The sequence below is a fragment of the Canis lupus genome, chromosome 27 (genome assembly GCF_048164855.1).
Source record: "Canis lupus baileyi chromosome 27, mCanLup2.hap1, whole genome shotgun sequence".
NCBI classification, from domain to species: domain Eukaryota; kingdom Metazoa; phylum Chordata; class Mammalia; order Carnivora; family Canidae; genus Canis; species Canis lupus.
In genome coordinates, this window is record NC_132864.1 from 16,073,927 (window position 1) to 16,090,874 (window position 16,948).

Below are 16,948 nucleotides of genomic sequence, written 5' to 3' on the forward strand. Positions count from 1 at the left end.
TCAGAAAGTAATAGATCAGTAAATATGGGGAGGAAACAAGAGGCCTACAAGTGAATTCTGTTCTTAAGGAGATCAGCAGATATCCTATTTTATCTCCAAAAAGAAGAAAAACAACAATAGTTCACACTAAGGGCAAGCACTTGGCAGTTGTTACTGAAGTTAATCTTCATGACAACCCTAAAAATCCTAGCAGTATTCATCTTACATAGGGAAACTAAGATTTAGAAAAGTGAACTTCCTTGAAAATCATATAGCTAATAGGTATCGGAGCTGGGATTTGTTTTATTTTAAGATTTTATTTATTTTTCATGAGAGGCACAGAGAAAGACAGAGGCAGAGACACTGGCAGAGGGAGATGCAGGCTCCATGCAGGGAGCCTGACGTGGGACTCGATCCCGGGTATCCAGGATCACGCCCTGGGTTGAAGGTGGCGCTAAACCACTGGGCCACTGGGGCTGCTCTCAGAGCTGGGATTTAAACCCAGATCTGTTTGACTCTGAACTCTATGCTTTAACTCCAAGCTACAAATTTCATGCTGTTTGCAATCCAACTTGGTTTTGATGTCTCTAAAGTATCTGACTAGCATATTTTTCTAGGAAATGAAACCTGGTTCATTCACTAAGAAAAGATGACTGCTGACACTTCAACCTATGTCAAAATAAACACCAGAATAGAGAAGCAGACTGGGACAATATCTGGCACTATCATTTTCCCCTTATCTTGTTTCTCCATAGCAGCTATCTCTGATAAACAGAAATATTGACACAGCAATACTTCTATATCCTTTTGGAAAAAGCATGGAATTTGTTCCTGACCCCAAGACTGATCTGGGGACAATCATATACAATCAAATTAATAATCCTCTTGGTGTAGATCTAATCACCTAACAGAATTAAAAGTTCTTAGCATCTTAAACTATGGATCAGATTTCATCTTTCAGAGCCAAATGCTATAGCTTTCTGATTCCGTGTTATTGTGGCATGATAACATTCATTCAATGGTTGGCTGAGTTCTCTCTCTCTCTCTCTCTCTCTCTCACACACACACACACACACACACACACACACACACACACATACTTCGAAAATCCCACATCTCAATTTATTAATCAAAGAATGAAATTATTTGATGGTCTAGTTCTCAAACTCACTTTGCTTCTCAGGTAAGTTCCAGAACAAATGATTAGCTCTTGGTAAATGACTGATTTCTTCTGTTCCAGTTCACTGAAGACACAAAAAGGTGCCAGAGCTTTCCTGAGCCAGCGTTTACCCCTGACCAGCTCTGGGTCTCCTACAAAATCTTTTCATTACCTAAATCAAGCAAGAGCTCAGTAATTCCAGGCACATAATAAAGTAATGACATGGAGACGCCTGGGTGGCTCAACGGTTAAGCGTGTCTGCTTTTGGCTCAGGGCGTGATCCTGGAGTTCGGGATCGAGTCCCATATCAGTTTCCCTGCATGGAGCCTCCTTCTCCCTCTGCCTATGTCTCTGCCTCTCTCTGTGTCTCTCATGAATAAATAGATAAAATTCTTTTTTAAAAAAATAAAGTAATAACATGACACGCCAGGGTGGCTCAATAGTTGAGCATCTGCCTTCAGCTCAGGGCCTGATCCTGGGGTCCCAGGACTGAGTCCCACATCAGGCTCCCTGCCTGGAGCCTGCTCCTCCCTCTGCCTGTGTCTCTGCCTCTCTCCCTCTCTCTCTCTCTCTCTCATGAATAAAATCTTTTTTAAAAATTAAAAAATAAAGTAATAACATAAGAGATTAATAAGCTTGGGACGCCTGGGTGGCTCAGCAATTGAGCATCTGTCTTCAGCTCAGAGCATGATCCTGGAGTCCCAGGATTGAGACCTACATCAGGCTCCCTGCATGGAGCCTGCTTCTCCCTCTGCCTATGTCTCCGCCTCTCTCTGTGTGTGTCTCTCATGAATAAATAAATAAAATCTTTCAAAAAAAAAAAACAAGAGAGAGATGAATAAGCTTGACTCTAATTTTCATCCCACACCCACCTCAGGAGAAAAAGCTCAAAACAAAACAAAAAATCCGCATGTCTTGAAGCCATACACCCAAAACCTGGAAAAGGCTTTAAAAACCTATGTAGTACAATAATTTCCAAATGCTAATTCGAAAATTCGTGGTGATCCCTGACAAAATAGGCATTGGTCTAAAAAATACTGAAAAAAAAACCATAGGTGATGTAATTAATACAGCTAAATCTACTAATTTAAAGAGTCCATGCTCTAGTCTGAGATTATATTTTGCCTAGATTTTTAGTATAAATTGTTATTCCTTTTATGGAATTAGGTAGTAGTTGTTTAAAAGCATTCTTAATTTAGCAAAATAGAAGGTGAGCAACAGTATGACAACTCACACTTTTCTCTTTTACTCATTTGTAAAACCCTGAAGTCTAGGAACCAGTGAACCACTTATCTGGTCTATCACCTGGCAAATCCATTTCACATGAATGAAAATTACATACCTATTTGATAGGGAAACACCAAAGTGACCCTAATGATTTATTTCTGCCTAACAATCCTCAAGGTTTCTACCCAAACTAAATATTTTCCTACAACTGCTTAAGCTCATTTTCTTTCATTCTGCTTCAGTGGAAATAATAACTACTAACTATATTCTAAAACTCTTGGCACTAATTTGTTTCGTTAAGACTTTACTTACTTACTTATTTATTTGAGAGCATGAATGGGCAGAGGATTTTTATTTATTTGAGAGCATGAATGGGCAGAGGAGAGGGAGAAGCAGACTCCCTACTGAGAAGGGACCTTGGGATCATGTCCTGAGTTGAAGACTGATGTTAACTGACTGAACCACCTAGGCATTCCTTGGCACTAGTTTTCAAAAAGGTTTTTTGAGAAAATCCTTTTTGAAAAAAAAAAAAAAGACTCTCCCTGTTCAAAGAATGAAACTGGAAATCTAAATTAAGTGACTTGGATATCTTGTTTGTTTATTACATCAGGTGACTAGTGCTTTCCTTACTATGACTCTTGGGAAATCTAGGACCTCTTCATCTGCTTGTGCAACTAAGGTATGCCCCCACCTCCTCCCACTCCCAATTTTTTTCTCAAGAACCAGTTAGAGGACAATTTTGAAAGTCAGAGACATTTAATCTAAACTGGCTGAATTGTGAAAGTCAGGGATAATAAAGGAAGGTGAACTTACACTTTTCATTTGTAAACCCCAGGTATACAAAAATGTGTTTTAATTTTTATCAAGAATATGTATTAATTTTATAAATTAAGAAAAATTTTAATGTAGAAAAACTGAAAAAACAAAATTGTTCCATTTTTTAGTAAAGTATATATTTCTTAGTCTCCAGGTCTCTAAAGAGTATTAAACTAGGTACCAGGATCCTCTTATAACATGAAGAGCGAGAGATAAAAGAGTTAGGTTTGGGTTTGCTCTTGTGACATAATAAATATATGTTTGGTATCTGCCCCTTAGTTCCTGACACAGAGCTCCTAATACCCTTGGGATTTCCTGAGTGATGAGAATGATAAGTGCTCTTACACAGAGCTCCTAAATCCCTTGAAATTTCCTGGGTGATAGGAGAACTTTTTGTTCTAATGTACTTGGTGGGCTCCTGAATAGCTGTAGGATAGAGGCTGGTTACCAGAAAGATCAAATCATGACTTCAGGCTTAGAACTTTCCACCCTACTCCCCAATCCCCAGGATGAGGAGAGAGGCTAGAGATTGAATTAATAATTTATCATGCCTACAAGCCTCCATTAAAAAAAAAATCTAAACTACAAGATTCAGAAAGCTTCTGGGCAGGTGAACACATCCAATTCCAAAGGGACAGAAGCTGCTGTATTCAGGATCGTTTTGGACTTATGTATCTCTTTATCTAGCTATTCATCTGTATCCTTAGTTACATTCAACTAGCAAGAATGATTGTCATAAAAATCAAGTGATTTCCTCAAAATTATATGAATTTCAATAGCAAAACAATGCAATAATGATTGTCATTTCTGATACCCTTGCTAATGGAAATACTTTGCTAATAGATGTAGAAAATAAATTGAGATAAAGCACAGATGCCCACATACATAATTCAAAGTTATGTCAGCTTGATGTTGAATGTATTCCCAGGGAGAGCTTGGTGGTGCTACTCACTGGCTGGGGTACACACTGCCTCCATAATGGCTTGCTGCAAAACAAACACTGAATCTTATTTTTGCTTTTTGCCTTTTTCCACAAAGGCCAAAATCCTCTTTGGATTTCTTTTAGTTAGCAAGTACAAGTACTCATGTAGGTCTTTTGTAAAAGCAAAGAGGTGTATAACAAACTTTTGAAAAGGTGGAGATATCTGTATTTCATGCTCTCCTAAAGTTGAATAAATGAACCAGTAGACTATTTCATCTAAACTGTGTGTGTCAGTATAAAGAAAAGACCCAAGTTAAACAGTATTTTTTTTTCTCCAAGCTGGTAGAATTTATCAGGAGGGAAAACAACAGGGAATATTGAAACATTAATCTGAAACAGTCTAGACACTCTTCTATTCTAAAGATTATTTATTTGTTTGAGAGAAAAAGAATGTGTGTGTGTGTACACAAACAGGGGGAGTGGTAGAGGGCAAAGGAGAAGCAGGGAGCCTGATGCAGGGCTTGATCCCAGGACCTTGGGATCATGACTTAAGCCAAAGGCAGATGCTTAACCAGCTGAGCCACCCAGGCACCACGACATTTTTCTATTCTAAAGTATAACTTAGATGTTTATTGAGAGCTATTTAAATAAAATATTCCCCCTAAAACCTCCAAGTTAACCCTGAATACTCAAATGCTGAAGTTTTTTCGGCTAATTCTATCTCAAGCTTTACTTATGAATTTCTACTTTTGGACAAAATGGTGTAACAAGAACTTCCTGGCAAACAAACAAAAAAGACAGACAAAATATTTCAAACAATAGTTTCAAGACACTAGACACTAGATAACAAAGTCAGTGATCTCTGAAACATGGGAAACATGAGATAAGCCATAGGACTACCTCAGCTTACTTACTTTTATTTATTTATTTATTTATTTTTTAAGATTTATTGATTTATTTGAGAGAGAAAGAGCATGTATGTGCCTGAGCCAGGGAAGGGAAAGAGGGAGAATAAAAAGGAGAGGGAGAGAATCTCACACAGACTCCATGCTGAGTACAGGGCTGGATGGGGGCTTAATCTTACAACCCTGAGATCTGAGCCAAAATCAAGAGTTGGCCACTTAATCAACTGAGCCATCCAGGCACACCTACCTCAGCTTACTTTCTAAAGAGAGTTTCCATGCTATAGTACAGGAAGAAAAAACTGAGGCAGAGCTTGGTAGACTGTGAGCTGAGGAGATAGAGATGAGAATCCAGGAAGACTAAGGCTGCTAGAGTTCATAGAACAGAGTACTGGAGAGAAAAGAGCTGCTCAGGGCATCCTGGATATTTGCAGAGGGTCTTCTGTAATATTGATTGGTGCATGTGTGTAAGGGAACTATTCAAATCTGAAAGAACCATCTGAAAGTATTAGAAAATGGTATCTAGAGTTCACATAGGGCCAAAAATAGTTACTACTACCAAGATTCAAAAAACTGATAATTCAACAGGGCATAAAGTAGAGTATTCAGGAAGGTGTTGCCTCAGTTGTGAGAAATAATTAGCCTGAGACCAAGCATCACTCCACTAACTAAAAAAATCATAAAAGCAAGATCTGAGAGATTCAAACTATTTCTAAGTAACTTAACTGCTTCCAAGGATAAAATTCAAGAATGATTATAGGTATACAGGAATATCTAGTGTACTCCAAAAATAAAATTCACAGTGTCTGACACCCAGTCAAAGATTAGATGGAAAGAAGGAGGAAAACATGACCCACACAAGAATAATCAATCAATTGAAATCTACCCACAGTTGAAACAGATATTAGAATTAGCAGTAAAAGAAAGTAAAAGTTATTAGACTCTATTCCATGTTTTTAATAAGTGAAAATACAGAAGGTATTTTTAAAGACCTTATTTAAGCTGTTAAGCATAAAAACCAAAGTGGATGAATCAAAAATATATACAGATTAGACACTGCAGAAGAAATTACTAATGAATCTGAAGGCATAACAATAGAAAATATTTAAAATGAAAAACAAAGCAAAAAAGAATCCAAAAATTGAAAAAAGCATCAATGAACTGTGGGAAAGCTTCAAGCAGCATTATATATATAGGTAATAGGATGCCTCAAAGGAGCAAGTGGTGGGGAAAATGGAAACAGAAAACATATTTGAAGAAATAATGGACAAAAGCTTTCCAAATTTGATGAAGACTAGAAATTCATAGTTTCAAAAACTCAATTAATCCCAAGGAAAAGAAACATGAAGAAAATTACACCAAGGCCCATCATTATCAAATTGCTCATTTTAATAGAAAACCTAAAAAGAAACCAGAGGAAAAAAGATGCAGAAAGGAACAAAGATACAGCATCACATTTCTTAAAGGAAACTATGTGAGCAAAAAAGACACTGAAGCAGTATGTTAAAGTACTAAAATTTTCTCAATCTAGAAGTCTATACCCAGAAAATATACTCTAAAAAAAAAAAAAAGGCAAAATAGACATTTTCAAACATACAAAAGCAGACCCACAACGTAAGAAATGTAAAAGAGTGGGCAACCTGGGTGGCTCAGCGGTTTAGCATGCCTTCAGCCCAGAGCATGATCCTGGAGACCCGGGATCGAGTCCCACGTCAGGGTCCCTGCATGGAGCCTGCTTCTCCCTCTATCTGTGTCTCTGCCTCTCTCTCTCTCTCTCTGTGTGTCTCTCATGAATAAATAAATAAAATCTTAAAAAAAAAAAAAAGAAATGTTAAAGAGTATGCTTCAGGCAGAAGCAAATGTTATCACATAAAAATCTGAATCTACATAAAAGAATGAAGAACATTGTAAATAGTAAGTATAAAATATTTTTACTTATTCTTTAAAATCTCTGCAATGATAATTAACTGTTTGAGCAGATATAAAAATATATTATGAGCTTTACAATATCCATATAAAATATACATGACAAGAGCAAAGGGCCAGGAGAGGAGAAATGAAAATATTCCATTGTAAGTTTCTCACCCTGTATGTAAAGAAATATGATATTACTTGAAGTTAAACTATGATAAGTTAAAATGAATTCTATTAACCCTGTAACAGAACCACTAAAGTAACACAACAAAGGGTTTTAATAAGACAATAAAGGAGATAAAAGATAATAATAAAGATAGTACATTAATCCAAAGAAGGCAGAAAAAGAAAGAAAAGGGAACAAAGAATAGAACAGAAAACTAATAGCAAAATGATAGATTCAACAAAACAGTACAATCAAATTAAATGTAAGTGACCTAAAAATACAATGAAAGGGCAGAGATTGTTGGGCTGGATAAAAACAGCAAGACCTAAATATATGCTGCCCACAACAAGTATATTTTATTTTTATTTTTTTTTAACAAGTATATTTTAAATTAAAATATACAACTAATTTAAAATCACAAGGAAGTAAGAAAATATACCATGCTAATGATAATTGAAAGTGAAACAAGAAGAGAATAACAAAAGTGAAATGCTTTATAAATATGAGAAAAAGGTAAATTACAGAGCAAAGAATATTACCAAGGATAAAAGTCATTTCATCATGGCAACTAGTTCATCTAATCAAGACAATACAAAAATATTAAATTTGTATACCCCTTAGAAGAGAATTTCAGAATACATGAAGCAAAAAATAATAAAACTAAAATGAGAAATAGATAAATCCACAATTATCATCAGAAAAATCACTATCTCTCACTAATGAATACAATAAGTACACAGAAAATCAGCAAAAATTTAATAGACTTGAAGGTCACTATCAGTCAACCTAACATAATAAACATCTATAGAACATTCCATCTAATGACAGAAGAATACATCCTAAAATCCATTAAGTAACCTCATAGGATTGTGTTAGCAAAAACAATCTTTAAAAAGAACAAAGTCGGAGGACTCACACTTCCCAGTTTCAAAACTTAGTACAAAGTGACAATAATCAAAACAACGTAGTCCTGGCTTAAAGACAGACACAGAGGGACGCTTGGGTGGTTCAGCGGTTGAGCATCTGCCTTCGGCTCAGGGTGTGATCCTGGGGTCCTGGGATCCAGTCCCACATTGGGCTCCCTGCAAGGAGCCTACTTCTCCCTCTGCCTGTGTCTCTGCCTCTTTCTGTGTGTGCCTTTTGTGAATAAATAAATAAAATCTCTTTAAAAAAAGACAAGACATATAGAATTAATGGATCAGAATGGAGAGCATGGAATAAAATGTCACATGTACATCATATGACTTTAAACAAGGGTGGCAAAATCATTTGTGAGAAAAGGATAGCCTTTTTAACAAATGTTATTTAAAGAACTAAATATCTACATGCACATGGACACTTACTTTATGTATATACAATAATTAATTCAAAATCAAAGACCTAAACCTAAGAGTAAAGCTCCTAGCAGAAGACATAGGGGAAAACTTCATGACATTAGACTTGGCAATTATTTCTTGAGTACAACATCAAAAGCACAGGCAACAAAGAAACAATAAACTGAACCACATCAAAATTAAACATTTCTATGCATCAAAAGGCATAATCTACAGCAAAAAAACAACCTATGAGAGAATGGAAGAGAGTATTTGTAAATCATGTATTTGATGAGTAATTTTCACAATATATAAAGAACTCCTATAAATCAATAAAAATGAAAAAAAATAAAAATGGACAAAAAACTTGAATAAACATTTCTTCAAAGAAGATATACAAATGGTCAATAATCACACAAGATATTCAACATCACTAATATCACTAATCTTTAAAGAAATACAACTCAAAAACCACAATGATATGCCACTTTACTCCCATTAGGATAGTTATTTAAAAAACAATAACAACCAGAAATAACTGTTAATGTGGATATAAAGAAATTAGAAACTTTATGCAGTGGAACTGTAAGATGATGCTGCTGTTATGGAAAAAAGTACAGTAGTTCCTCAGAAAAATTGAACATAGATTTATCATTTGATCTAGCAATTCCACTCCTAGATATATATACTCAAAAGAATTAAGAGCAAGGCAAACTCAAACTGGTATTTGTATACTGATGTTCACAGCAGCATTATACACCATAGCCAAAAGATGGAAGTAATCCAGGAGTCCATCAATGGATGAATGAATAAATAAAATGTGGTTTATGTATGCAGTAGGATATTATGCAGTTTCTCAAAGGAATGGAATTCTAATATATGCTACAACATGGATAGACATCGAAGACATTAAGCTAATGGAAATAGGCTAGATGCAAAAGGATGAATATTGCATGATTCCATTGGTATGAGATAACTGGAGTGGTCAAATTCATACAGACAGAAAGTAGAATAGTGGGGCTTGGTGGGAGACGTGGAATCACTGGATACAGAGTTTCAGTTTGAGATGATGAAAATTTCTGGAGATGGGTGATGGTGATAGTTACTTAACAATGTGAATGTACTTAATAACATTGTACTGTACATTTTAAAATGTCAGGGGATGCCTGGGTAGCTCAGGGGTTGAGTGTCTGCCTTTGGCTTGGGTTGTGATCCCAGGGTCCTGGGATCGAGTCCCACATCAGGCTCCCAACAGGAAGGCCTGCTTCTCCCTCTGCTTAGGTCTCTGACTCTCTCTGTGTCTCTCATGAATAAATAAATAAAATATTTTTAAAATTAAAAATAAATAAAAATGTCAGAATGATAAATTTTTTTACCACAATTTTTAAAAAATTTAATTATTACAATGGTTTTATGTTATGTACTTTACTACAGTTAAAAATAATAAGCTAGAGGTGCCTGGGTGGCTTAATTGGTTAAGCATTCAACTCTTTTTTTTTTTTAATATTTCACATATTCTCATTTTATTTTATTTTTGGTTTTCCAAGTACCTTTTTTTAAAATTTATTTTTTATTGGTGTTCAATTTGCCAACATATAGAATAACACCCAGTGCTCATTCTATCAAGTGCCCTCCTCAGTGCCCTCACCCAGTCACCCCCACCCCCCGCCCACCTCCCCTTCCACCACCCCAGTTCGTTTCCCAGATTTAGGAGTTTCTCATGTTCTGTTTCCCTTTCTGAAATTTCCCATTCATTTTTTCTCCCTTCCCCCTTATTCCCTTTCACTATTTTTTATATTCCCCTCTTGATTTCAGCTCAGGTCATATCTCAAGGTCATGAGACTGAGCCCTACGTCAGGCTCCAAGCTGAGTGTGGAGCCTGTTTAAGATTCTCTCTCCCAGGATGCCTGGGTGGCACAGTGGTTGAGCATCTGCTTTTGCTCAGGTCGTGGTCCCAGGGTCCTGGGATTGAGTCCTCTAAAGGGCTCCCTACCGGGAGCCTGCTTCTCCCTCTGCCTATGTCTCTGCCTCACTATGTCTCTCATGAATAAATAAACTCTAAAAAAAAAAAAATTCTCTCTCCCTCTGTTCCTCCCCCTGCATGTTCTTTCTCTCTCAATAAATAAATAAAAATAAACAAGCTAGTATATTGCTATTGGCCCTCTACAGCCCATCCCTCCCATTGATTACAAAGGAAAACTCTGGGGAAAATATAAAATCAACTACTTGAAGACTCTGAAAAGTAAAATCAAACAAAGGAGTCAAATATGGAAAAGTGAACTGCACAAAAGTGAGTTTCCTAAACTTTTCTCTCTTGCTCTCTTACAACTTTCCCTCAAGTGTGCACCCCAATCATGATGCTTCTCAATGAAGGCTCCTAAAACTCCAATAGAAACCTGTCTTTTAGACCACATAAACCAGAGAACATCCCCTTTCAGGCAGGAAAGTATGAGGAGAATCCCAAAAGTGACAGAGCCCCCAAAAAGCAGATGTCCTAATTCTGTATATGTTCCCATATAAGTCTCAATCTAACCACTGCACTGTGCATGCACATGACACCCCTAAACCAGCATAGCTAAGGCTTAAAGAACTAGGCTTAGAGAACTTGAACCTAAAAATGATAAGATGAAATTCACATTCTAAACCTAATCAGGTTGATTGTCTGCTAAACAAAAACATTAGCATTCTCCAGAGAATTACAAAAGAACCCAGAGTCTATGCTACATAGCATTCACAACATCCATGATGAAATCCTAAATTACCTGACACACAAAGAGAAATTTGTCACCCATTATTATGGGAAAATATACTCAACAAACACCAACTTAGAAATGAGCCAGATATTGGAAATATCCAACAAATATTTTTTAAAAGCAACTATTATAATTCATATGCTCCATGAGGTAAAGGAAAATACACTTGAAATGATTTGGGGAGGTGATGGAAATAGAAATGTTTGTTGTTTGTGGTAATGTTGATGGTAGTAATGATTTGATAAGGGTATACTTATATTTAAAAAGATAAAATTGGGATCCTTGGGTGGCTCAGCCAGTTAAACATCTGCCTTTGGCTCAAGTCATGATCCCAGATTCCTGTAATGGAGCTCCACACCGGGTTCTGTGCTCAGTGGGGAGCATGCTTTTTCCCCCTCCCTCTGCGCCTCCTCCCGCTTGTGCTCTCTTGCTCTCTCTTTCCCAAATAAATAAATAAAATCTTTTTAAAAAATAAAAGAGATAAAACTGTATACTTCAAATATTGTCATGTAGGGGTGCCTGGACTCACTTGGTTAAACATCTGCCTTCAGCTTGGGTCATGAATTTGGGGTCCTGGGATTGAGCCCTGCATCAGGCTCCCTGCTCAGGGGGGAGTCTGCTTCTTCCTCTCCCTCTACCCCTTCCTCTTGCTCATGCTCCACCCCCCCCCCAAATAAATAAAATCTTTTTTAAAATAAATTTTTTAAAAATTATAAATAAATAATGTCATTTATTGTATGTACAGCTCAAGAAAGTTGTAAAAAAAAAAAAAGTAACACTAATCATACCTGTGCCAAGCACAAGGCAAATATTATTAATGACCATTTTACAGATTAGGAGACTTAAATTCAGAAAAATTAAGTATTTACCTAAGATTACAAAGCTTAACTGGGTCCAGAATTCCATGCAGACTTTTTTACTTCCAAAACTATATTATTTCCTTATCTGAGAAAACAATACAGTGTTACTCAATTTATGAGATATTAAGAGGACTGAATAGAGTATGTTTCCATGATACTAAAACTCCTATGAGATAGCTAACATATATTAGTACATGGATTTCATACCGCCAATTACATGTTATTATTTCTCTACTAAATTGAAAGAAATATTCCCTCTAGTAGCAAATTTCAAAGGAAACACATAGCAGTGAGTACAGCTTGCATTTTCTCTACTTTTTCCACACAGCAAGTCTGAGAAATCCAAGAGAAACATTATGTACAGATGTTACTGTATGGGTTAACCCAATTATAAAATCTATGAAAGATCTATAATCAATACATGATGATCTGTAATATTTCCCAATGCTTAAGCCAATGTTTATTATATTCTTTTAATAAAAATCCCTGCATTAATCTCAAAATATGTTCTTAAAGAATGTTCCATTACATGAGAACACATTCATGATATGCTAAAAAATAAAAACAAATCACAAAAAGTATTAATGTGTTATTTTATTTTATTTTTTTAAAGATTTATTTATTTATTTATTCAGAGAGAGAGAGAGAGAGAGAGAGAGAGGCAGAGACACAGGCAGAGGGAGAAGCAGGCTCCATGCAGGGAGCCCAATGTGGGACTCGATCCTGGGTCTCCAGAATCACACCCCAGGCTGCAGGCGGTGCTAAACCGCTGCACCACCGGGACTGCCCAATGTGTTATTTTATTTGTTTTAAAATGCATATACCTACAGAGAAAAAGATTGGAAAGATACATAAAATATATCTATATTGTATTTAATTTATATATACATATAAAATATTATGTGGATGATTATGGGTGATTTTAATTATCTTTTTCCTTCTCTGAATTTTCCACATTTCCTCTAATAAACAAGTAGTGTTTCTTAATATGGAAAAACAATAAAAGCTATTGTTTCAAAGTATAACAATAAACAAGAGGGTCCTACTTGTTAATCCAAGATGGATTATCTTTGCTTTCTATTTAGATCTGAGGACACCTGTCTTACAAGGTACAATCACAATCTAGTACCACTCACCTGTCCAACTGCTTGCAAGTTATAGCAGATAATATCCTTATTGGCTGCTGAAGTTCCATAAAGAAGTGCCTCAATGAGCCAGCATATCCCCAGGAGAAGGTCAGAGACGCTCAGATAAAAGAGGGGCCTTATCTGTCAAAGCAACATCACTTCATAAATGATGTAGTGAGGAGAATGTAACTATTATTTTTATGTTATACCTCTCTAGGAGAAACTTGGGCATCATTTTTCTGGGGTCTCTATCATTGGTGGATTGTGGGGAACATAAAGGAATATCCCAGGTAGTAAGGGATTTATAATTGCAAATAACCCAACTGTCCTGGAATCAGACTACTCATGGGTAAAGATTAGCACTGGAACTTCTTACTCATAGACACATTCCTTCTTCAAATATAGTAACAAAGGAAAGTATGGACAAATAAGGGGCACCTGGGATAAATGTATTCCTTCAGCTCAGGTCATGATCCCAAGGTCCTGGGATCAAGTCCCTCACTGGGCTCCCTGATCATGCTCTGTCCCTCCCTCTGCTCATGCTTGTGTACTCTCTCTCTGAAATAAATTAATAAAAACATTAAAAAAAAAGATTTTATTTATTTATTCATGAGAGACATACAGAGAGAGAGAGAGAGAGAGGCAGAGACACAGGCAGAGGGAGAAGCAGGCTCCATGCAGGGAACCAATGTGGGACACCATCCCAGGTATCCAGGATCACACCCCAGGCTGACGGTGGCACTAAACTGCTAAGCCACCGGGGCCACCCAATAAAATCATTTTTTAAAAAAGAATGGACAAGTAAGAAATTTTGAGATGGGAGACATGCCACATATAGAAAATTAAAAATGCCCTCTAGTTGCACAGCCAATATCTTCTAACAGGAAATGAGATCACCAGCTGAGTGTTTAGGGATATGGTTAAGGACTCAAAATAAAAATTTTGTTTAATTTTAACTTGCATTTTTGTGTTTTTTAAACATTTATTTATTTATTCATGAGAGACAGACTGAGAGAGAGAGGGAGAGACATAGGCAGAGAGAGAAGCAGGCTCCTCACAGGGAGCCCCATGCGGGACTTGATCCTGGATCCGGGGATCACGACCTGAGCCGAAGGCAGGTGCCCAACCACTAAGCCACCCAGGCCGTCCCTTAACTTGTATTTTGTATTGTTCTTTTCATTTTTTTAAAAGATTTTATTTATTTATTCATGAGAGATACAGAGAGAGAAACAGAGACACAGGCAGAGGGAGAAGCAGGCTCCATGCAGGGAGCCCGATGTGGGACTCGATCCCAGGACTCCAGGGTCACGCCCTGAGCCGAAGGCAGGCGCTAAACCACTGAGCCACCCAGGGATCCCCTGTTCTTTTCTTTCTTTATTTTCATTTTTTAATTTATGATAGTCACAGAGAGAGAGAGAGAAAGGCAGAGACATAGGCAGAGGGAGAAGCAGGCTCCATGCACCGGGAGCCCGACGTGGGATTCCATCCCGGGTCTCCAGGATCACGCCCTGGGCCAAAGGCAGGCGCCAAACTGCTGTGCCACCCAGGGTTCCCCGTTCTTTTCTTTATTGAAAAAATTGTAAGATATTTAAAGTGTGCAATGTGATGATTTGATATATGTGTACATTGTGAAAGGATTTCCCCAAGTTAACACAACCATCACCACACACATTTTTTTTTTTTTTTGGTGAGAACCTTTAAGTTCTACTCTCTTAGCAAATTTCAACTATACAACAAGTTTTATCAACTATAGTCATCACATTACACATTTAGATCCTCAGACCTTAATCACCTTCTTTCCTCAATGAAAACTCAGAGTAGGAAAAAATATCAGTAAGAATTGTATATGCTACCTTTCAATTTCTGACTCCATCAGTAAAGTCTGTCTTTCTTTGTCAATTTCTAGTATTCTTCTTTTTAGACCTCCCTACTCCCACTTTTCTAAAAGTAGTATTGGTTCTCCTACAGAGAAAATTATTTAATGTTTATTGAGAGACTTCAAGGAGGACCTACAGTGAAGAAATATACTACACTCATAGATTGTAAGACCTAAGATTACCTAAGTGTTGGTGCTCTCTAAATTGATATACAGATTAAATGCAATCTGAATTTTACCTCAACATATTTTCTTGTGGAAGTTAACAAGCTGGCTCTACCTCTGAAAAGGAAATATAAGATGTCAAGATAAACAAGACATTCTTAAAGAAAAAGGAGAAAGAAGACTTGTACATATATCAAAGCTTAATATAAAGCTAGAGTGCAGATACTGTGGTAGTAGCACAGGGACAGGCAAATAGGCAAATGAAACAGAATACAGAGCTCAAAGAGACCTAAGCATATATACAAACATTTGATACAAAAAACAAACAAACAAACAAACATTTGATACATGATAAAAGTGGCTTTTTAAAAAACATTTTAATTTTTGTTATTATTATTATTTTAGTAATCTCCATACCCAATGTGGAGCTAAAACTCACAATGCTGAGATCAAGAGTTGTAGGCTCTACTGACTGACTCAGCCAGGCACCCTGAGGTGGCTTTTTGGATCAATGCGAAAAGGATAGTCTTTTCAAAATGATGTTGCAACAAATGGGATCTATATGGATTTTTTTTAAAAAGTGGACTTTCTATCTCACACTCAAAAAATAAGTTCCAATTTAAACAAATAACTAAATATGAAAAGCAAAAACCATAAAAAATTTCTTAGATAATAGAGGAGAATGTCTTCAACTTCTGGGCAGGGAAACTTTTCCTAAACAAAACAAAAAGACTCTAATAAAGGAAGTAACTGAAAAATTCAACCAGTGAAAAAGAAAAATGTGTCAAAAGACACCATAAAAGAAAGTGAAAATATATGCCACAAAATGGGAGAAGATTATTTGCAACACATAAAACTGACAAAGGACTGATATCAACACAGTATTAAAAACAAAAACTCTTACAAAACAATAGAAAAAATGGGCAAAATATATGAACAGGTACTTATGAGGAAATCCAAATGGCCATAAACATGGAAATATGCCTAACCTTATTAGTAATCAAGAAAATGAAAAATTAAATCCACAATGAGGAAAAAATTATACAATCATGGCAAAAAATTTTAAAGTCTGACAATATCAAGTATTAATGGAAACATGAAGCAATAAGACCTTTCATGCCCTACTGGCACAACCATTTGAAAAAGTTTGGCATTATCTAGGAGATAGCATCTCCTACAGCAATTCTGTCATTAGGTTAATATACTAGGGAAATGTTTGCATGTATGTATCAGAAGACATGTATAAGATCGTTTATAGTAACACAGATACATGAATTGTGATATGTTCATAATACAGAATGCTAAACATCAGTGAAAATGAAATGAAGCGGAGCTTTACACAACATGAATAACTCTCACAATGACAAAAAACAGCAAATCACAAAACAATATATATTTAAAAATACATACAATAGTAGTCCACTTGCAAAAAGTTCAAAAATGAGCTGAACTAAATTGTTTAAAGATACATACATTACAGGCAAAACTGTACAGAAAAGCAAAGAAATTATGGTCATAGAAGTCTGGATAGTAGTTACCTCTAGAAGTGAAGATAATTGTGACCAGTAAGGAGTACAGTAGGTTTGTAATTTCTATTTCTTGTCTCTAGTGATTATAATCATTCTTTAAACAGTAATACATGTTTTATGCTTTCTAATCCACATCTGATATATATCACAAGAAAAAGTAAATTAAAATTTTTTCTAAGTTATTATCACATACTACTTAATATAAAAATTAATCTCACCTGTACAAAAGGGAATTTTTCT

At 36.1% G+C, this 16,948-nt stretch overlaps 1 protein-coding gene across 13 annotated transcripts in view; it reads right to left on the reverse strand.

Annotated features, from left to right (window-relative positions):
• TMEM116 (transmembrane protein 116) overlaps positions 1–16,948 on the reverse strand; it is a 138,575-nt gene that overhangs the window by 92,039 nt on the left and 29,588 nt on the right. For 8 of the 13 annotated variants that reach the window (XR_012019208.1, XM_072802557.1, XM_072802558.1 and 5 more), the window contains one exon: positions 13,148–13,279. The exons of the other annotated variants lie outside the window; for them this stretch is intronic. Coding sequence is in view for 7 of the 8 variants with exons in the window: in XM_072802557.1 (XP_072658658.1) it covers positions 13,148–13,279 (132 nt within the window). In the remaining variant the exon portion in view is untranslated. The remainder of the gene's footprint in view (positions 1–13,147; positions 13,280–16,948) is intronic. 13 annotated transcript variants of the gene reach the window in all.